We start from the raw sequence: 22,718 nt of genomic DNA on the forward strand, positions 1-22,718 counted from the left end.
TTGATGAATGACATGGTAGGTTCGCAGTTGCTTAACCTTTTAAGGAGCGAGTTATTTTTCCAAAATGGTTCAACTTTACCGAAATGTTCAGCTACTGACAATACATCGACAATATTAGGCTTGCTTTTCCTTTTTTTAAGTATTATTCATAAATCTTCCATGAGACATTATCTAAATCAGGATTATTTTCAAAAATGAACTGAGTGCCAACTGTGGGTGTTTAAATATGGCGATGCTGCTCTCTGTTGGTGAAGATTAGTTAATGTCGTGAGTGATTGTCCCGCCCTTTACGATGACAAACTTCTTTCAGACCAACCACTGAAGACGGGAAAGGAACGCACAGAGTGTCATGGCGTCTCCCTTGAAGGGGGCTTGGTCCTGTAAATGTTAGCCATCGTTATTCATTTCTTTCATTGTCATATTTATCTGGAAAGATCGCTTAGGTCAAAGGGAACATATTTGACGACCATAGCGTCAAGATGGGGACGGTCCACGCTAGGGTAAGATCTATTTGACACAACAACGACGTCTTGGTTACATACTGCATGACCTCCCCGAGCAGTCAATGTGCAATCATCGTGTAAGACTATATAGCATTTTGTACGAACTAAGCACTGACAGAACGGCGACGGAACTGCAGTGTAGATAAAAAGCACATGTTTTATATATATATATAAACATGTGCTTTAACCATATTTTGCACATGTCTCTAGCGGACATTTCTGTGCAAAATATGGTTCCCTGCCATGCGACACTGTCAAGTGTGTCCATCTGTTTTGTTTCTACAGAGTTTAGATCCGCTTCCAATGCACGGGCGTGACTTGGGCGTCAACCCGGATGATATGATGGAAGCACCTGAACCAGAGCAGGAGACGAAACAAGAGGTCCTCGAAAACAAAGACGTGAGTGGGCTCAGAGTAGGACATTTCACATGTTAGTTTGTGAAAGTCAGTAGTAGTTGATGGTAATAAGGCTGACCACCCCTCTACTCATTTCAGGTTGTGGTCCAGAATGTCAATATTGAGGGTCTGGGGAGAACTAAAGAAGATCTCCTGGGTTATGAGATCTCTGAGGTCTTTAATGCAAAAAACCTAATTGACGTAAGTGTTCCGTTTTTCTCATCAGCCATGCCAGAGCTGTAATGACAACACTGAAACTGTCTGAGTTAATCTAAACTGCTGTATGTTGTTATCTTCTGACAGGTTATGAATAAGTCTCATATTGCCAGGCAGAAACTTCTGCGACTGGGAATCTTTAAGGAGGTGGAAGTGCTTATTGACACGTCAGAAGGTAGGGTGCTTATGCTTTAACATGGCTGCGCTCAAGAATTAAAGCAGAGTGCTGGATGAGCAAAGGGATCATCAGAGTTGTATACAAATCTTAAATCTTTTTAGGTAAAGATGCATTGCCCAACGGCCTAGATGTGACGTTCGAAGTGACGGAGATGAAGAGATTGACAGGCAGCTACAACACCATGGTTGGCAACAACGAGGGAAGCATGGTGAGAGAACTTACACAGACACACACACGTGACAGATATGCTGTCCAATATATCAATTCTCAAACTGCTTGAACATGTGTGCACGGTCTCTCTCTGTGTCCCAGGTTCTCGGTCTGAAGCTGCCTAATGTGTTTGGCCGTGCAGAGAAGCTCACCTTCCAGTTCTCCTATGGTACCAAGGAAACTTCCTACGGACTGTCCTACTTCAAACCCCAGCCGGGCAACTTTGAACGCAAGTATGAAAACCCCTTTCACTTGATTAGCCCTATCAGGTATTCCAGACATAATGCAAGCGGACAAAGACAATCACACACAGTCTGTCCATACGAGTTCAATCATAGATAGGCTACAGGGATGAGTCAATGTGTGGGCAAGGGAAGCCTGGCAATTTATTTTTAAAATAGGAGCCACATGACCAACTTTACTTATGCCTTGTGGAATGGAGGTAACCCTTATAAAGATGTATGTACATAAAAAGAAAATCTCCTTAACTCTGGATGCTGACAGTATGATATTTATTTTTTAACAAAGGCACAAGCGATTTAAAACTTTTTACAACTATCTTCCTTCTGTTTTTTTTTTTTATTTGTCATACTTAGGATATACATACCTATATTCATAGGTGCCACCTACGTCACTTCCAAATAGAACGCCGCCATATTCACGACCGATCTCACCATGTATGGCCGCCCACACTGCCCATTTGAATGAGAGAGACAGAGATATCTCAAGAAAATTTCAATTTTAGGCTCTGATCCTTATTTGTTACCCCTAGTTTTCTTTTGTCCCTTATTATCTGCCCCAGGCTTGCCCCAATTGGCTTTCCATGACAGAGCTATAAACATTTATCTTGTGCATAACCCCTCCCCAAACAGTGGGGATAGCTTGAAGGCTTTCAAGAGTACGGATGCTTATCAATATGCACCTGGCCACCAAGGACTTATATTTAATCATGGGAAATTTAAGTATTATTATTTTTTAAACGTATGATTTTGGTGGTAGTTTACTCTGACTAGGTAGCGAGTTGTTAGCTAAGTGGCTAACAGCTAGCTACCACTCATCTTAGTGCCACTTAGCTCACGGCTAGCTGTCATTAATCTGGACAATGTTCTTTAATGTCAAATGCAGGGCTTGACATTAACTTTTTGAGGCACTTACATTCCATGCACAAAAGTCACATGTCCGAGACCTTTAAAATAGCCTGACCTAGTGAAACGGGTAAAACTAGCCTGGCTAACGGAGGTCGCTTTCTCAGGCAAATGATGAATGAAACAGGCTTGGTTAAAGAAATCCAAGATTATGGCTATCTTCGGCAGGCTCGTATCTACAAAAAGCAGTCCTCGCTGACGGTTTTGGTGTATAATGGAGTAAAATACAACATTGTGAACACTGCCAATGAGCGCCCGAGTCTGAGGCTAACGTCAAAACAGTGTAATGGGTGACCAAGACATGGCTGCCGCCTACTATTCGGGCCACGCATTCTCACTCAAATTTCAAGACTTTCGTGACCCAAATAAAAATTCTGATGCGACAGATCAATGGGGAATCTTGTTCTCTCTTAAAGGCTGTCATTTAAGAGGCTGTCTGCTAAATGACTAAATGTCCTCCTCAACATTTTTGGTGCAGAATTCACCGAGATGAAATTATCAACTTCACCGAAACACAGAGGAAAAAAGCTAGCAACTTTAAAATTGGTTAAATAGACGTAATGAGTGGCACTACATAACGTTAAGTAACATGGCATTTTATTATGTTTGAGGTATAACTTGTCCAGTGGGTCAAGTACATTTCTCTTCCACTTGGGCTACAAAAAAATCCACTTGTCCTGGACAAGCGGATGAGATGTGTCGAGACCTGAGATGTGTTTATACTCATTGGAAGAACATGAAGGGAAGGGAAACGAGGCCTACAGAAGGTTTACAGAAGTATTCTGTAAACTATTATTATGCTATCCATTATAACAATAGTAGGAGAATTAGCCTTTAGTCTTTTGGTATAGAATGAAATACCAGTCCAGGGTTCCTCTTTCGTCTGTTGTTGCAGCCAACGCACGACACTGCACGACATATTGCAGGCATGACTGAGACCGAGGCTGTGTCTACTACCGAGCACTTGTGCACTTCGAGCACTGACTTTCAGTGCTTAGGGCGCTTACACTGACAGAACCAGCAGAATTCAGGGCACTGAAAGTACCCTGGTCAAAAACGGTCAAAAAATGCAGTGTACAACGATGGACACTACTCGCCCTAAACGGGCGCCATATTGGCTACGTAGCGGAAGAGCCCTTTCGGCAGCATTTCATTTCTAAAATAATGGCGGACGAAATGACTCGCAAGCAGATTTGAGTCCGTCACTTCCGCCTTAGATTCGCGGGTGCCGCAAGCAGATTTGCGTCCGTCACTTCTGCCAAGTGGTTAACGTAAGTGTTCCATTTGAGACAGCACTAATCAGCGACGGAGTGCACTACAGATGTAAGTGCACTTCGTAAAGTGTTCGGTAATAGACACACCCCCTGTCAGTTGGTAAGATGGCGGTGCAAAGCTACAGTGACATCATGTGACAAATGAATAGTGTAATGTTACATGCGTTCATTCTGTTTGAGTGTTCTCGCAGGGCAATAAGTGGTATTCAGCCCATTCGCCCTTTCTTGTGTATTTGAATGTTTGTGTTCCCATTGGCTGCTTAGTGTCATTTACCCCTTTTCCACCAACGCATTTTGGGGGACGGTTCGGAGCCGGTGCTTAATCGCGAACCAGTTCTTTCTCTTTCGACAGACTGAGAACCGGAAAAGAGGTTCGTAAGTGGTTCGCAAAAAGCACCACTTCGGAGCTGGGCTAGATTGTGAACCAAGAAAGAACCGCTTGCGTCAGGGGCGGGGTTACCGTGACCAACAAGACAAACAGAATCCTTTGACCGCCATTGCTCTAAGTTTTTACAATTCATATTTCAGCTAAACGGTACTTGTAAATCAGAATCTGAATTAAAATGTAACGAGAATTGGGCAGTGTAGTTGCTGAAAATGTGCTTATTTTATTGATGAAACTGCTAATTTGTAAATTTGCTCTGACTTTTCGATAACCTAGCTAGCATCGCAGTGCAGTGCAGACACAGTTGCTGCGTTTTATCATAATCCTATCAAATGAGTGAAATGACAAACACAAATGTTATGAGCTATTGAGCCTATATGTAATACACAAGCACTATACAGCAAAAGTTTATAAAATGTTGCGCTGATAATGCCAGTGTTGTCATACTGCTGCGAGTCCAGGGTATTGCGCAATAGCCAAGAAAACACGTTCTTCGGATTAATAAACAGCCTTTAGACAGGCTCTGCTTTGTGTTTGGCGCTGCCGCGCTAGCGTTGCTAGGAAAGATGAGAAGTATACAGTGACGTAATGATGTGGCTCTGTGGTGGCTCTTTAGCCCATGGAAAAGCAAACCGGTTCTTAGTAGGCTCCGTTCTTGAACCAGCTCCGAACTGGCTCTAGCACCAGCTCCGAACTAGCTCCCGGTTCACTTTGGTGGAAAGGGGGTAATTGTTGTTGGTAACCATTAGTAACCATCTCTCGGTAAAGCAAGCTAGGTAACCTAATGTTCTTTTCTTTTTATCTGGCTCGATCTGCCTGTGTAAGCCTTAAAGCTTTGTTTTTTCACACTCTTGGAAATGATTTAAGGAAACGTTGTACTTTAATAAATGGACGTACAAGTTCACGTTCATAACGGACTTTACGCTTCTTCATCATTGGAGCTACCTAGCGCTACTCCGGTCTATTAAGAGTGTTTAGCTATCTGGTGATGGACGCCTCACTATGCGCTCAGGTGCCGGAATAAAGAGTACTCATTTGTATAAATCCTGTCTTTTGTTATTGATATGCACTAAATCTGGTGTCCTTTCTAGTGTCACCTTTCAAACTAATGTCTTTGCTGTATGGCATTCAAACCTTACATTTTTCCAGAATGAACAGTTTACAGTGCTGTTACTAGTGGTTACTGTTGAGAGCCATTGTCCTTGTCTTTCAGCCTCACCCTCAACCTGTACAAAGTCACTGGCCAGTTTCCATGGAGCTCCCTGAAGGAGACCGACAGAGGTTTTTCCACAGAGCTCAATGTAAGCCGTCTCACAGATTTACATGTGTGTCTAGGTGTGTATATGACTCCTTGTGTATTGTTTGGGAGCCTTTTACGTTTTTTCTGTTTAGACTTTCTCTCTCCCCCTGGTTCTGGTGTAGTTCCCCTTGTGGAGGACCAACCACACTCTGAAGTGGGAAGGCGTGTGGAGGGAGCTGGGCTGTCTGGCTCGCAGTGCCTCATTCGCCGTGAGAGAGGAGAGCGGACACTCCCTCAAGTCTGCCCTCTCGGTACCTCCACCTCCTTTTGGCTCTCTACCCTCTCTGATAACTCGTAACCCCGACTCCATGTGGTGAGAGGACCTCTGTTTTGACTCATCTGAATATAATTTGTCCTTGCAGCACACCATGTCCATCGACACCAGGAACTCTGCCATCTTCCCCAAGAAAGGAGCCTTACTCAGGATCAACCAGGTATGTGTGTTTGTCAGAGGCATATGCATCTGTCTGGTGACAAAAAAAAAGGCAGCTGAAGTGTCCGTGTCTGTTCTGGTCCCTGTAGGAGCTGGCTGGCTTCACAGGTGGAGACGCTAGTTTTTTGAAGGAGGACTTTGAGCTACAGCTGAACAGGAGGCTGGTGTGGGACTCGGTAAGAGACCAGAGCTCTATCACCCTGATGTTGTTGGTTTTAATAGTCATGTTAATACATTACATTTATAGAATGCCTTTTGCAACGAGAAAAGCCCCACAGTGGGAGTGTGTGTGGAGGAAATGCTGGCCAAGTAGGCTCTAAGAACAGCCCCCCATTAGCTACCGTGAGACAGTTTGGTCGAGCTCTACTCCTCCCTCCTATCACTCACTACCAAAGAGCAGCACCCAACTGAGTAACACTCGACTGCACAAACGTCACTATCAACCTCAAGTTCAAGTTTGCTCATGGCTATTGTTCTGTCCTCCCTATACTGTGCTGAGTATAGTTTGACAGGCAGCTAAACTCTTCCCACAAACAATCCACTGGAGACGTGTTCCTCCAACATCGTTGGTTTATTGAAAGTGTAAGAAAGTAAAATTGGAGAGTATAACAATGTATCAATGACATGTTACAGAATAAATATAGAAGCATGTTAATGAACAGATTGGCTTATAAAACAAAGAAATCAAGAAACTCTACGGGGTGGACTACAGCACGGAGTAGAATGCTGATATTAGCTACATACTAACTAGTCTAGGTGAGCCTGAGTCTAAGTATTGTTTCTGAACAAAATGAAGATATTACAGAAAACATGCTGTATACATTTTCTTATTATGAGTTATGAAAGTTTGTACATTTAAAAAACATGACAAAAGCTCAGTTTTACCTAAAGAAATAAAGTTTACTTTGGTAACCTTGACAACCGTGTCAAACGGACACAGAGAGCTTTGCTAATATTAAACATATATAGATACGGGACATAAGAACAACTTTTAGATCAGATATTTGTTTTGGGTGAAACCACAACATTTCAAAACCACAATATCTTACCAAAGATGCTATCAAAGGGGACAAAAATTATTGATGAACCACAAGCTACGTAGGCATGAACAATTATAACCTCGAAGCTGCGGCAACTGAAAAATGAAACGATGTAACAAGACGTGAAACACTTGCGGGCAATGACGTCACCACGCCACCCGCACCAGCAACAAACTCAAAACATAACAGCAACAAACTCAAAACATAACAGCTATCATCAGGTGGATGGGTATAGCTCAGTGATAGAAAATTTGACTGTAGATCAAGAAGTACCAGCACTGACATGATAACAGAATAAGATAATAATAGATCAAGGTAACATACAATGTAATTTACGTTTAATACCCATGCTGAAACTCGCCCAGCCAGGTAGTGCGGCGTGTGATCTGCCTTCCAGAACAAGCCCTGGCTCTGCTGTAAAGCTTCAGACCCTCCACTAAAAGCTCTTCCACCAGCTCCTTAGCTGGGCTAGATGTTATACCTCCATGCCCTTCGCACCTCCACTTCCATTTTCCGGTTCTTTTGCTGAATGTTCTCTAGGAGGTTCTCCTGGAGCCTTCTGTGAGCCTGCTTCTTCTGCAGCAGTTTGTTCTGCCTGAACTCTGCGTCCAACGTTTGGACAACCTTCCTGTCTACTCCCCTGACTATTTTCTCCAGCTGGTCTCTGAGGCTGTCCAAGTGCTCCTTTCTGCCCTGCAGCTCAGCCAGCAGCATCTCCTTCTCACAAATATTTACCTTCAGCTCGTTCCTCTCCTCCACCAGTTTGCCATAGTATTCCCCCAAAGTCCCTGGGTTTCATTCCAGCGCTGGCTGGAATCCACAGCAAACCTGTAAAATGTGTCCAGAGTCATGAGTGGGGAAACCACATCTAAATCAACCTCACCTTCATCTATACCTATGGTGAAGATGGCTGGCTGAAAGCTTCCAATGGTGTCAATGGTAAACATTGTCAGGTTCAACTGATGCTGGATTTCCAAAATCCAAGATTAACCAGTGGTTAGTCCAGTATTTGAATTGAAAATGTTCTTATTGATTTCACAAAGACAGGAGTTTGCAACAACAACAAAATTCACCATAGGAACAATTTCACCAAACATTCTGAAATACATGGTTACTTAGCAACAAAATGTAGAAGACCTATTTACAATTATTATTATTAAATCATTACAGTTGCAGTAAAGTTACATACAGTACCTACAACATTTACAGTACTTATTTGATTTGATTCTTAATCCATTGACAGACCCTTTCAAATCCGCCGTAAATGCGATTCATGCAATTATTTAAAGGGGTCATTGATTGCGAAACCGATTTTACCTTGTCATAGTTGAATAACGACAGTTCGGTGGGTAAAAGGGACATACAGTGAACCTCAAAGTCCATTGACACCTCTTTCCTATCTAAATCTCACAACTTGAAACTGCAGCTGTAAAACGATCGGTTTCGAAAAAGCGGAATTTGTGACGTCACATTCCGCATCACCTTTGTCACGCCCCAACATTTACATACAGACCAGCCCTCTGGTGTTCTGGCCCAGGATTTCAGACACTAGTTTAGCTGCGCGCTGCTCTGTGTACTTCCACGCGAACAACAAAGGAGAAAGTTTGAACGTTTTTAAAGTATATTGAAAATGGACCATCGTAAATGCAGTGTTCCAGGCTGTACTGGGAATGCTGACACTTTTCATAATCTTCCAAAGGAATCAGTCACTCAACGGGCATGGCTGATTTTTTATCTATGAGAAGATCCCTGTGAAGTTCGACACATTTATTCATTTGCTTGAACCATTTCACCAAAGACAGTTTTGAATGAAAACCTTGTCTGCAACAATTTAAAGAAGGATTTGCTAAGCCACTGTTGCTGAAAAGAGGTGCTGTTCCAATCGTATGCTCATCACAAACGCAAGCTGTAAGTATGATTTTGTAGCTAACAGTTAGCCTATTAGCAATGCTAACGTCTCCTGTATCTAGCATAGGTAGAATGCTATATGCGTTTCAAAACACATCAACATACCTTACTTAGCAAATGACTCTAGATAGACTAGCTGTAGTTGGCATTAGAAGGGAAGCTTCCGAAAAAATTGCCAGAAAACGAATAGCAGTCTAGCCTATTGCTAACGCCTGTCTAGATTATCTATTTGAAAGAACTGGAGAAAGGCAGGTGCTACATACAGGATACGTTAGCATTGCTAATAACTGTTACCGACAAAATCATACTACAGCTTGCGGTTGTGATGAACTGTCGTGGAAGTTTTTGAGAGAATCAATCGTTTAAGCTGAAGTTGGGTGAAGTACAGAGTTAATGTTTATTTGACGTAGATTTAAACATAATAACGTTATCAACATAACATCATCGACACACAAACATAAGACAATAACACAAAGACAATTCCATACAGCTCCATCTAGCATTCTAGAATGGAACCGGGAGAATCCAGCCCACCAGCACTACCCAGCTGATGGCCCTGAACCCCCAGAACATTCTTCAACAGACCATTTTATAGATACGACAGTTCTCAAAAGTCATTGGTCCATCCTACAGACATGCAGCTATACCAAATCTCTTCTGTCATTGGTTAAATCCTTAGAACAATACAGTTGAATCCGCATTGTCTTCAGACCAACTGTCTCTTCCCCCCAGGTGACAAGAACTCTCTCAGGTCACCCAGACTTCCCGTCTCTTAGACTTCACGTCTCCTAGTTAGGTGTCATAAAACTGCAAATGGCATCTCTACCAAATGGAGTTGAATCAACATTCATTGTATCAAGCTTCTTAACCAATTGTAAACTTCTCCTAAAACACATTCATTGTACATAGGCCCAACATTTCTTTCACATGAACATAAGGTCGGAACGCACCTCTTTTCAGCAACAGCTTCATAGCAAATCCTGCTTTACATTGTCCTTGGTGAAATGGTTTGAGCAAATGTGTTTTGCGGGTCGAATTGAGGGTCGAACTGCACAAGGATCTTCTACGCTACGGTATAAACAAACATCAGCCATGCCCGTCGAGTCAATGTTAGCTAGACTCTAGCTCATCTGCTTTTTATTAACGCTGATTTGCAAGGAATGCAAGAACAGCTAGATAGCGAAAACACCTAGACTGTAGGCATGTCAACTAGTTTAGCTTGCTAACGCAAGAGCATAGGTAGAATGTGTGATGATTTAGCCTAGTTTATTGGCAATGGGGCTAACGCGTTATTTCATGTTCCTGACTGTGTTTCATTCGAATAAATAACCTGTGTTGTCATGTAAATCTACAATTCACGATGCATGTTTGTCCAGATCTCTCAGGTTATTTTTCATGTATTTTTTCAGCAAGATATCTAGCTGAAGCTGAGTTGAATCGCGATATAGTTTGGTTGCTAAACTGTAACATTACCCACCTAAGTTGATCCCGTTTGCTTCAACAACAAAAGTGGATACAACTAACGTATCATTTCAAATGATATCTAGTAAATATGTTGAAAACAGTGTTGTGTAGACACAATAGATTTATTTGCACGTTTTTATTTCAAGTCTCCACCTTCGATGTTTCAGTGTGCTGTTGGCCGTGTTGCGTTTTTGCTCCGCAGCTTCACTCGTTGAAAACCAACCAATCAGCGCGCAGCTCATCTATATATTTATGAGCATACCATAAAAGGAGAAAACATAGCGTTTTTTCCTGGGATAATCTTAAAGGAAGTACCAGGGGGCATAGAACAGCACCCGGGCTATTTTCAGCCCAACCAATGTTACATACCCTATTCGGAGACCTTAAGGAACAGTGTGAAATACCCCAAAAACCCAGTCAATGACCCCTTTTAAACAATAAACAAGGTGTTTTTTCCAGCAGAATACATTTAGCTAACTGAGGTAGGTTTAATACAATGCCTGTGGGGGAAGCTGTCTTTTACAATCGTTGAATCGCAGTTTCATGTATTGTGTGTTTTTCTTAAGATGAAAATAAACGTGTCCTCCCTTTTTAGATGTGTAGTATGGTTGTCAGACATGTCGTTCATACATATGATGATCTCTTTTAGGTCCTCTCTGCTTCTCTGTGGGGTGGCATGCTCTACCCAATTGGAGGAAAGCCATCCTCCATCGCTGACAGGTATAACCTAGTCTGACTATAAACATTATTACCTCACCTTGGTTGCAATCACTAGGCGATGCTCTTAAATGAAAATATTGACTTGTTCTGATGTGCAAATAATAATAATACATTTGATTTGTAATGCACCTTTCTTATACTAAAGGCGCTAACACATATGTGGCCTGATTTATATTCACCCTGAGTTGAACGTCTGCTTTTTGCCCAGGTTCTATCTTGGTGGTCCCACTAGTGTGCGAGGCTTCGGGATGTACAGCATTGGTCCACAGAGCGAGGGTAAGGGTTAAATGTTCGCTGCACACCAATCCCTGTCTGCCCCGGACCAGAAAAAAAGTCTACTTCAAATGGTCCAATAACTTGTGTTCCAGGTGACTACCTGGGGGGGGAGGCCTACTGGGCTGGGGGACTCCACCTGTACACACCGTTGCCCTTCCGGCCAGGCCGGGGGGGATTTGGTGACCTCTTCCGAACCCACTTCTTCCTCAATGCCGGCAACCTTTGCAATCTCAACTACGGTAAGTGATGTTAAGTCAATACATACATTCAATGTGTGAACATACACATGTATATTTTTTTACGTGTGCAACTGCTGGAGTCAAACCAGATACTGTTACTGACCTGTACCCATGTCCAGGTGAGGGTCCCCGCGCCCATCTGCAAAAGCTGGCAGAGTGTATCCGCTGGTCATACGGAGCGGGAATTGTGCTACGTCTGGGGAATATTGCTAGGCTGGAGCTCAATTACTGTGTTCCCATGGGGGTACAGAGTGGTGACAGGTACGCACAAAGTACATACAAAGATACCGAAAAAGCCTGTACCTGGTTTGTTGATGAGGGGAGAGTAGGAAGGACAATTGAAAAATAATTTGTCACCACCTCATTCTCAATCTTCTCGCTTCCTGTTTCCCTTTTGCTCTCCTTACAGGATATGCGACGGTGTCCAGTTTGGAGCCGGAATTCGTTTCCTGTGATGTTGCTCCCCCCAACCCCCTTACAGAAAAGAGCATGATGGCAAAGGGAAAGCTGTTGTCACTTGATATCTGTTGTAGAGTGTAAAACTAAAAGTAGGATCCTGAAAGAATGCATTAGTCTAGTAGTACTCCTCCAACGTTTTCTTTTTATCATTTTTTACACTAACCACCTATATCACCCACTAAGTTTGCCGTGCTAGCACCAACCAGTTAAATTTCTAGCCAGTGAAAGAGATTTGGACGTAGAGATACAGTATTTTATTTATCTCTATGATGTTGTATCTCCCCCTCTGCCTTCCAGGCCAGTTGCCTATCTGTAGACGTGTGATTTTTGTTTTTGTTCTAGATTGAACCCTATTAAACCCCTCTCTGAAGGCCAGATGAGTTTCCTTTAGAATAAGCTATGGTCGCAAATGCTTATGCAAAGACTTAAAGGAAATTAATATGCTGTGACCAACACTTTTCTGTTGACCATAGAATAGTGGAATTCTAATAATGTGAACGGACACCGTCAACACAGATATGGTACAGATGTTTTTTTGTTTCTTGTTTTTTTTTGTAAAGAAGAAAAAGGAATGGAGAGTAGCCTTCCTGTTTCACAGCAGCCTGTGAATCAGAGGTGGAGATCCCAAGTGTGACCCACCACCAGTGCTCTTATTGTTAGTCCTCTTTTTAACATTGTCTATGCTATTCCGATATACACATTAATAAATCACGGAGGTTCCCTTACTTTTGTCACTTGTGTTTCCTCTATACATGCATGCCCAGTCAGATGAAGCCAGAACTTCCAAAGCACAATATATTCAGTTACATCTACATTTATTCATTTTGCATCTTTTTTTTAATCCCAAATTGTGTACAAATAGCACATATAGTAAGTGCAGCAGATACTACTTGACATTACCATATATTCATACATATAGTTTGTTTTGTTATTCCCTAACTCTATTAAGCATTTTATTTGTTTCTTTGATGAATACCTAACTGGTTAATTTATTAACACTAATTGAAGTGTTTTGTTTGCTTTGCAACTATGGGAAAATCATTGATTTCACTGCCATAGTAAATACAGGTCAATTGTTGCTGTGCACCTATGGGAAACTCATTGCTTTCACTGCCATGGTAAATACAGATCAATTGTTTGCCAATATTTTAATGCATTTATTTTCTTCCGTTTTCAGTATTGTGGTCTCTAGTCAGAAATGTCCATGTAGCCTTTGATCTGGGAAAACCTGTTTGGGGCAGTTCAATGTGGGTAAGGGCAGACCTGTATTTGGATTGGGGCCTATTCACTGTGGGAGACACAGCAGGTGTACACTCGGCAATTGGCAGAAAGTGCACAGAATAAAGACAACTTTTGGTTTGCTTGATGCCGAACAAGACTCGAGTTAAACAAAAATTGGACATTGTCCTAAGATTTCAATTTTGTAGATTTGGGACAGACCATGTGAATGCTAAATGTATCTAAGCTTTTGATATCATACAGACATGATGTAGTCCATTTACACATTGTTAATTACATCTCAGCTGTAATTAACAATGTCAAAACAGTGGCCTAATCCATACAGTAATTAAGGGGAGCCACTGAACACCAGAACAGTAGTGATAGAGTTGAGTAGGCAACTATCTAGACAGAACTGCCCTACACAAGGTTTCACATATAGTTCCAAAGACTCAGAGGTCAACACAATTATTTACATAATGGCATCGCAGAGATGGGCAAAGCTATACAGGTGTCTTTCAGCACTGATCACACTTGTGATCTGTCCATTCTTCCATGCAGGCGTCTCACGCGTGGGCAGGTGATTGTCAACATTGAACTACTTGTATGATAACAAATCGATTTCACTGGATATGATCAATGACACCAACAGTATCATTGATATTAACGTGCACATAATGGTTTTGGTAAACAAAGTATCACATTTAGATAATGTATTTCGTATGCTAATGAAGGGCGGGACATCGGTAACGCGCATTCTACTCCTGAGAACACATGTCACGATCGCAACTAAAACAGCTTAACAACTATTCTGTCTCCCAAACAAACAATTACGTTAAAATTAGAATACAGTGGGTATAAGCCACGTTTTACATAGCGTCGGGATATGTAAAACGCACTAATTTAAAGCGTTTCTTGGTGGAAGTAGAACTGGGAGCGCGCACGTACAATACTCGAATCGGCTCGCACATTCTTGGCTAGCTCACACGGGTATAAGCTGGCTTTGGCTAGCACAGGTTATTCACAGTCGCTGTCACACATGCAGCGAGGCAGGTGTGTAGCCTAGAGAACAAGTGCCCCCTTCACATTTAACATATTTTATATTATTTAAAATTGTAAAACACCACCATCATGTTGTGGACGGCGAACAGGATCATAAGACAATTCTCCACCACCTCCGTGAGTAGTAATTGCATTTTCTGCATCCCTCCGTTCCAGGCTGGTACTATTTCTACCGAAGAATCATAATTTCGTGTCACTATTATTAGTGAGTGGCGTATGCATACTGCAGATGACTCACTATATAATGACTGCAAGCATTGAACCGTCAACGTGAATCTTTTTGGTGTTAAAACTAGGCTGGTCATTTAAGAAAAATGCTTCGAGGATAATATTTGATATTAATACGATTAAGTATCATAACCATTATTCAAAGACCCATGTCTGCCTTGCATGTTGCCACGTTACATTACGCACGCTGCTTTTCGCTGCACGAATTTGTAGGCTGTACTGTACATGCTCAGGGAGAGTTGCATCAGCATAGGACAGGCAGCATGATCGTCACCGGCTTCTGGCAACCAAGCTAGTGACTAACTGGTCCATCGGTTAACGAGCATCTGTAAGAGACATGATCAACACAGCAACAACTAGCATTTGTTACAAAGTAACCAAACTGCTACAAGCATTTTCATCATGGGCGTTTGCGCACAAAAAGTAGTGCTTTTTGTTCACTAAAGATAATTGTCGCAAGGAAACACCATATTATGTTAATGTTCGCATTTAGGCTATTTGCGAACAAGCCGTCGTGAATATACTCTACCGTACATTTCAACTGGGAGAAGAGACAGTCTTCTGTAACACTTAATTCATTGTCGGTGGAGGTGGGCAGTACTTTCCGCAGCCAATGGCCTCTTAGTAAACTTCAGGAGGCACCCTTGTTCTTGCCAGGGAGTGTGGTAGTTGCTTAACGATAACAAACTGACGTCCGACTGGAAAGAGTCGCATGAAAGTTTCATAACACATAATGTCTGTAAATAAACAGTAGGTGGTTAGAAGAATAGCAGTTGTGATATGTTAATCAATTCAATCACATTTCTAATTTGCTATTAAGCACAATAGGTCTAACATACACCAAAGCTAATTGTTTCTAGTAATGTTATTCCATAATTTCTCTATTCTATTACAGCATTATTACCAAAATAAGCTGAAACTCGCCCTCATTGGCCAGAGCCTGTTTGGTCAGGAAGTGTATACCAACCTTCGGAAACAGGGTCACAAAGTGGTAGGTGTGTTTACCGTGCCGGACAAGGATGGCAAGGCAGACCCCCTGGGTGAGTCACACGTGGAGATTTGTCTACCATTCCGTTGTCTCTCTCTGTATCACTCTCTCTTATGTGACCCTCTTTCTCTGGATGTCTGTGTCTAGTGACAATGAGTCTACCCTCCCTCCAGCTTTGGAACTTTTATCAAGGAAGGTCCTGTGATTACTTTGAACAACCACAACACCTGTCTATTATCAGTGCAGGCAGGCACTGTCTTTTTCGAACCCTTTCTCTCTGTCTTTCAGTTTCGGTCTCCTCTGTCTCTCTCCCTTTCTCTCCCTCTCTCTTACGCTCTGAGTTGGCTGAGTCTGTGTACATTATTACTCCCAGTCACCTCCTCCAGTGAGCCGTGATGGCAGCATTGCTGTGCCTGAGGAGTGGAGGGGTCCCCCTGGGTCGTGGGGTTGTGCTTGGGGATGGGGGGTGAGGGGATGAGGTACCGTAGATGCATGTTGACTCTGGGCCAACTGCCAAAAGAAGGCCTTTTTGGATTGTTAGTCTCCTTAACTATGTTAGGGGGGGATAGTGGGTCCATTGTTGGGTAGAGAGAGAGAATTCTGGACCTAAACTGGTTGGCCTTTGGGAAGCATGTGGATTTTTTTTCATACATGTGAATTATGACAAAGTCATATGTACAAAGTCATAACAAAACAGTATTTTAGTAGTTTGGGAATAACACAACATGAAATGACTGTTAAAAACCATATATTTTTGCTTGGCCTAAATAGCAGCAAGGCTAGCGAAGAGGTTTACACTTATGACCTGTCAGAAAACAGAGGCCTACCCATAAAGCATGGCCTACTAGGTCTGGTCTACCATGCTTTACTGCAACTAAGAGGCCTGCACACACCCACACAGACAGACAGGCTGGCTATGCCCCATCCCTTCTGTGTGTGAGTGTGTGTGTGTTAATTTGTGAAGAGCAGGTGGGGCCCATGTGTGGGTGTTATGTGACCCTCATGGGTCGTGTGACACTACCCACTGTCCAGGGACTGGGAGAGCAGGCCCCTCACCTCTTCCCCAAAACACGCACACCAGTTTTGTCACAGATACACATATATTGCACACACATTACTACCGCAAAGACAGTACACGCTTGTAAAAAAAATCCTGTAGGACGTTATCTAATGGATTGGGTTCCCCCCCTTCAGCGGTGGCAGCCGAGAAGGACGGGACTCCGGTCTTCAAGTTCCCGCGGTGGCGCATCAAGGGCAAGCCCATCACCGAGGTGGTGGAGGCCTACAAGGCGGTGGGGGCCGAGCTCAACGTCATGCCCTTCTGCTCGCAGTTCATCCCCATGAACGTCATTGACCACCCCACCCACGGCTCCATCATCTATCACCCCTCCATTCTGCCGCTGCACCGCGGCGCCTCCTCCATCAACTGGTGAGAGGGGGAGAAGGTAGACACTACACAGAATATGATTGAGTCCAGACTATCTTAGCACATGTGCGTACAGGATGCGTGCATGTGTTTGCTTCTGGGATAAACATGTGTACATAGAAGCTAACTGGATTGGCATGAGTCTGAACTGGTTCTTTGTACACTGGAATTTAGTACTAACTGGTCGCGTTCTGTGACAGTAAATGTCAGTTCCTTCCAAACCTATAATGTAAATCCCTGTGTTTTCTGTCAGTGTTACATGTGTCTGTGTATTGGATGTTTTTCTCTCTAAGTATTGTAACTACAGCTACTTTACTCATCTGCAAATTGAAATAACGTGTGTTGGGTCCTCTCCAACACACGTGATTCTGAATGACTCTACCAGGCTTCTTGTGAGCCCCATAACGACCTATTCACTTTAATCAGGTGTGTTGGAAAAGGGAAACATTTAAAACATGCAGGACAGGGGGTCCCTGAGGACAAAGATTGAGAATCACTGCCTTAAGTGATCTGTGCAAATGACCAATAAAAGACTAAACTACATACATACGAAGGAACAATAGCAGAGCCCTCCAGAGTTGTTTCTGTTGTTGTATCTCCTAGGTAAAGGAAAAGTTTAAAACCAAAAATAAATTCAACAATATTCATATAAAATATCAATATATATGTTTTAATTGTATCCTCTCTGTGGCTGATGTTGTGTCTGAACCAGTTCTGTGTGTGTTCTACCCAGGACCCTGATCCATGGTGATAAAAAAGCCGGCTTCTCCATCTTCTGGGCGGATGACGGTCTGGACACAGGGCCCATACTGCTCCAGAAGGATTGTGTGGTGGAGCCCAACGACACCGTGGACACCCTCTACAACCGCTTCCTCTTTCCAGAGGGCATTAAGACCATGGTGAACACTACAACACACACAACCCCGCACACATAGTTCAGTTTCTCACTATTACAGGTCCACCAGGGAAGAAACAGATCCATCCATCCTTCGGTCCATCTTATCCATCTATCCATCCATCCATTTTATCCATCCATCTCATCCAGTCTCTTTCTGTCTGTCCATAATCTGATTGTTTAATGCTTTCTCTGTTTACTCTTTTTGTCTCTCTCTTTCTGTTGGTGTCTTGTTCTCTCTCTCATGTCTTAGTGAAAGATGCAGCCCACATCATTGTTGAACACTTTTTGAAACCGTGACTGTTCAACGGTGTGTGTGTGTATATAGGTTGAGTCCGTCCAGCTCATCGCTGACGGGAAAGCTTCTCGTATCCCCCAGTCTGAGGAAGGAGCTAGCTACGAGGGAATCCAGAAGAAATCCAACTCCAAAGTGAGAGCACACACACACACACAGGGGCCACACATACCACAACCAGCAATTATTTTTGTTTTCCCAAATAAAACAGAAATTGCTTTGCTTATTGCGATGCTTATTCATTTTATATATTTATTCATTTAACATAAATTCTGAGAACTGTTATATAATTTCATTTTATTTATTTATTTATTATATACTATCCGAGGAGTGTAATTCATTTTACAGTCCTGAAGAGTCCCGTTTCTAGAGACTGAGTGCGGGGTGGGGGTGCCAGAGGAGGGGGGAGTCAGGTGTGTGCAAGTTAGGAGTCGGCAAAGAGGCGTTGCAGTCACCAGATACTGGCTGTGATGTTACACAACATTCTTGGGGAGACGGTGCAGGGTTATTTTTAAGGTTGCCCCTGTCCATGTGTTTTCCACGCAACTTGCCAGCCGTCAGCCAGCTGTTTGACTCTTGTCTGCTTTCTAGTCTATGAAAGAAAATGTTAAACCAGTTTAGAACCTTCCTCTTCCCCAGGTCAACCTATCTCAGCCAGCAGAAGTCATCCACAATTGGATTCGTGGCCACGACAAAGTTCCCGGGGCGTGGACGGTCATTGATGGTCAGGTGTGCTTGGTCCCTGACACACACGCGCACACACACACAGCACATACAACAAGCCAACACAGCCACCTCATTAGCAACACTCCTCAAAATACATCTGTTCTGTACTGCCTATAACCTTTGATCTTACATATCCTTCCCAGTGTATTTGTTTGATCTGTACCTTGATTATAGATTTTTTTTTACCTCCACTGTTTGTAAGATGTTCTTGAGTATTTTTAAAGGCGTCACCCAAATTAAATGTGACACGGTCCAGTCAAAAGGGTAATTTCTCAGTTTTTTACAGATCGTGAAAGTGCAGATTGGAAGCTTCAAATTATGTGTCACACATTGAAATCTGAAAATAGTTGAAGATACACGTATCTGAATGTTGGTTAACCTGGAAAGCTCTAGCCCACATAATCGGCTTCAAAGATTCGAGACCTTTTCACGCCTTAAGAGAGGTGTGGTCGTTTGTGTTAAAGGGGTCATAGAATAATTTTTGGTTGTATTTCACACTGTTCCTTACATTTACATTTAGTCATTTAGCAGACGCTCTTATCCAGAGCGACTTACAGTAAGTACGGGGACATTCCCCGAGGCAAGTAGGGTGAAGTGCCTTGCCCAAGGACACAACGTCAGTTGGCATGACCGGGAATCGAACTGGAAACCTTCGGATTACTAGCCCGATTCCCTCACCGCTCAGCCACCTGACTCCTGACTCCTTAAGGTCTCCGAATAGGGTATGTAACATTCGTTGGGCTGAAAATGGCCTGGGTGCTGTTCTATGTGCCCTCATGCACCCTGTGAAATAGCCCTAGAATGAAACGAGAGGTTTTATCCCTTTTATGGTATGCTCATGAATATATAGATGAGCTGTGCGCTGATTGGTTGATTTACAACGAGCGAAGCTTGAACCGGAACATGAAGACGCAACATAGCCAAACATGCATTGTGAATTGTAGATTTACATGACAACACAGGTTTATTTATTCGAATGAAACAGTCAGGAAAATGAAATAACGTTAGCCCCATTGCCAAAAAACGAAATCATCACACATTCTACCTATGCTAGATACAGGAGATGTTAGCATTGCTAATAACTGTTAGCGACAAAATCATTACTTACAGCTTGCGGTTGTGATGAGCATACGGTCGGAACAGCACCTCTTTTCAGCAATAGCGGCTTAGCAAATCCTGCTTTAAATTTTCCAAGGTTTTCAAAACTATCTTTGGTGAAATGGTTCGAGCAAATGAATAATTGAGTGTCGAACTTCACAGGGATCTTCTCATAGACAAACATCAGCCATGCCAGTCAAGTGTTTGGTTCTTTGGGAAGACTATGAAAAGTGTCAGCATTCCCTGTACAGCCTGGAACACTGCATTTATGACTGAGATCAAAATTTTGGGACGTGACAAAGGTACAGACCAGAGACAAAAAAAGGTGGAGCCACCTTTTTGGAAACTGACCATTTTACAGCGGCAGTTTCAAATAGTGAGATTTGCATAGGAAAGAGGTGACTTTGAGGTTCACTGTATGTCCATTTTACCCACCGAACTGTTATTCAACTATGACAAGGTAAACTCGGTTTTGCATTCTATGACCCCTTTAATCATTAGAAGCATTGAGCTCTGAGTGCAGTGAAGAAAAAGAAAACAATATTCACACTCAATGCTAGATGTGTGTTTTATCACCAAGTATTTTTGCACTGACTATATTGCACTGTACCTGGCCCGATTATGGTTCAAGTTATGTGTTAAGTGTTGGTGCAAATCACATCTTCTGAAAACAGCCTTAAAGATGTAGCCTATTCATTTCCTTTACCAGGTCAAACAAAGAAAAAATAATCCTGTGTACAATGCAATGCCGAGATTAGCCTACTCATTCTATTTAGTCGGTGGATGTAGGGTAAAACAAATGTATGACAAAAATGTACTGCGAACACGCATAAGGAACGCTTGAAAGTTGACACAAATAATTGTGAAACATTATATTTAAGGTTACTTGACTCAAGATCAAATCTGCCGATTTACTACTTTATTAGGAGGGGGGATGGGATCGTACTTTGTACAGAGAAACACGGCCTACATACGGCTGATGCAAATCAACTCACATCACGCATGACGTGTCCACAACTCAACTGGAAGCTTAGGTAAACAAGAACTAATTATGAGTATTTAGTGATCCTAAACATGTTGTTTATTATATTGAGTGGCTTCTTCAACACTTTAACTTTTGTAATATGTCAGAAAATGAAAAAGCTTCTAGTGGACAATAAGGGATACCACAACATCCCCTTTTTGACTGGACCGTGTCACGAATGTATTATTATTATTATTAAGACTGTTCTGTGGCACCCTATTACATGTCAGTCTAACTTGTGCTCTGTGGTTGTCTGTTCTCAGAAAGTGACCCTTTATGGGTCATCCATGTTGGCCGGGTCGATACCGTTGGGCCAGCCCCTGGACATGGAGGGTGCCGTCCAGGCTGGTCTGGTCACCAAGAACGGACTGGTTGTGTTCGGATCTGATGGCAAAGCAGTAAGTCTGGCATGCGCGGACAGCACAAACTGGTTTCCTTTCTCTGGGACAGTTTCAAACCCGTACATTTGTTTTCTCTATTACTTCTCACTTTTGGCTGTCCTTATCCCTCTCTCTCTTTAACTGTCTATCTTTCTTTAACTCTCTCTTTAATTCTCTCTTTAACTCTATCTCTCTCTCTGTAACTCTCTATTTAACTCTCTTTCTCTCTTTAACTCTAATTATCTCTTTAACTCTCTCTCTCTTTAACTCTCTATTTCCCTCATCCTCCACAGATCCTGGTGAAGAGCCTCCAGTTTGAGGATGGGAAAATGATCCCAGCCTCCAAGTACTTCTCCTCTGGGGAGAGCACAAGCGTGGATCTGACCGACGACGAGAAGAAGATGGCAGAGGAGATCAGGGTACAGTAGAACACATAAGCCGCAGTCTTTGCGGTATCTCGAGCCACAGTCTTTGCGGCATCTTGAGCCACAGTCTTTGTGGTTTCCCAATATAAATAAAAATGGAACTCAACAAAATACAAGCCGCAGTCTTTGCGGGAGTCCAAAACACACAAGCCGCAGTCTTGGCGGTATCTCGAGCCACAGTCTTTGTGGTTTCCCAATATAAACAAGCCACAGTCTTTGCGGTATATCAAGCCACAGTCTTTGCGGTTTCACCATATAAATAATACAAACCGCAGTCTTTGCGGGAATCCAATACAAACAAACCGCAGTCTTTGCGGTATCTCGATATAAACTAGAGAGGGTACAATTTCTGGGGAAATTGTAGGGGTCCGTTTTTGAATGACATTTTTACTGATATTTCTGTATATTTTATATAAAAATGCATACTTATTATTTATAAAGATTACATAGATTTAAAAGCATTTTTTTTTTGCTGCTCATTTACAACTGAAAATACGAGTGAAGTGTAGAATGAAATAGATGTCTTCTCATTTCCCCTGCAAGAGGCAGCCTCATCGTTGAATCAAAACAAATAGACCAATTATTTGTTTGTAAACATTCGGGATGCGCGCGCAATGTGGCTGCAGAAAACCAGGGGCCAGTTCTCCGTACGTCGCTAACTCAGTTAGCTGGATTTGATTGTTGACGATTTGTCATTATCTTGGATTGTTCGGTTCTTCGAAGCTCATCCTGGACTTGCTGTCATAGCAACAGGTCCGTAAGCTTAAACCTGCTCGGGAGCAGGTTTATTTTATGTAAACACGATTA

The 22,718-nt window shown here is 42.6% G+C and overlaps 2 protein-coding genes across 3 annotated transcripts in view; both read left to right on the top strand.

Moving 5' to 3' along the window:
• The first annotated feature begins 310 nt into the window (after positions 1-310).
• samm50l (sorting and assembly machinery component 50 homolog, like) lies at positions 311-12,871 on the top strand. Of its 2 annotated transcripts, none has more exons than XM_062483150.1 (15): positions 311-380; positions 789-902; positions 999-1,100; positions 1,203-1,290; positions 1,395-1,501; positions 1,606-1,736; positions 5,521-5,608; positions 5,730-5,858; positions 5,970-6,041; positions 6,130-6,216; positions 11,102-11,172; positions 11,381-11,448; positions 11,541-11,687; positions 11,807-11,948; positions 12,097-12,871. In XM_062483150.1, the coding sequence occupies exons 2-15, from the start codon at positions 807-809 to the stop codon at positions 12,140-12,142; spliced, it is 1,374 nt and encodes a 457-aa protein (XP_062339134.1). In that variant the 5' UTR covers positions 311-380; positions 789-806; the 3' UTR covers positions 12,143-12,871. The 2 variants fall into 2 exon arrangements, with proteins under 2 accessions (XP_062339134.1, XP_062339133.1); XM_062483149.1 differs by having other exon boundaries at positions 328-500.
• A 1,489-nt stretch (positions 12,872-14,360) lies between these two features.
• The window catches only part of aldh1l2 (aldehyde dehydrogenase 1 family, member L2), a 45,594-nt gene continuing 37,236 nt past the window's right edge, over positions 14,361-22,718 (top strand). Inside the window, exons 1-8 of the mRNA XM_062482639.1 lie at positions 14,361-14,543; positions 15,550-15,694; positions 16,837-17,071; positions 17,802-17,967; positions 18,292-18,393; positions 18,898-18,987; positions 21,370-21,504; positions 21,780-21,905. Of these exons, the coding sequence (XP_062338623.1) occupies positions 14,496-14,543; positions 15,550-15,694; positions 16,837-17,071; positions 17,802-17,967; positions 18,292-18,393; positions 18,898-18,987; positions 21,370-21,504; positions 21,780-21,905 (1,047 nt within the window). The 5' untranslated portion in view covers positions 14,361-14,495. The remainder of the gene's footprint in view (positions 14,544-15,549; positions 15,695-16,836; positions 17,072-17,801; positions 17,968-18,291; positions 18,394-18,897; positions 18,988-21,369; positions 21,505-21,779; positions 21,906-22,718) is intronic.

Source organism: Osmerus eperlanus, chromosome 17 (assembly GCF_963692335.1).
Source record: "Osmerus eperlanus chromosome 17, fOsmEpe2.1, whole genome shotgun sequence".
NCBI classification, from domain to species: Eukaryota; Metazoa; Chordata; class Actinopteri; order Osmeriformes; family Osmeridae; genus Osmerus; species Osmerus eperlanus.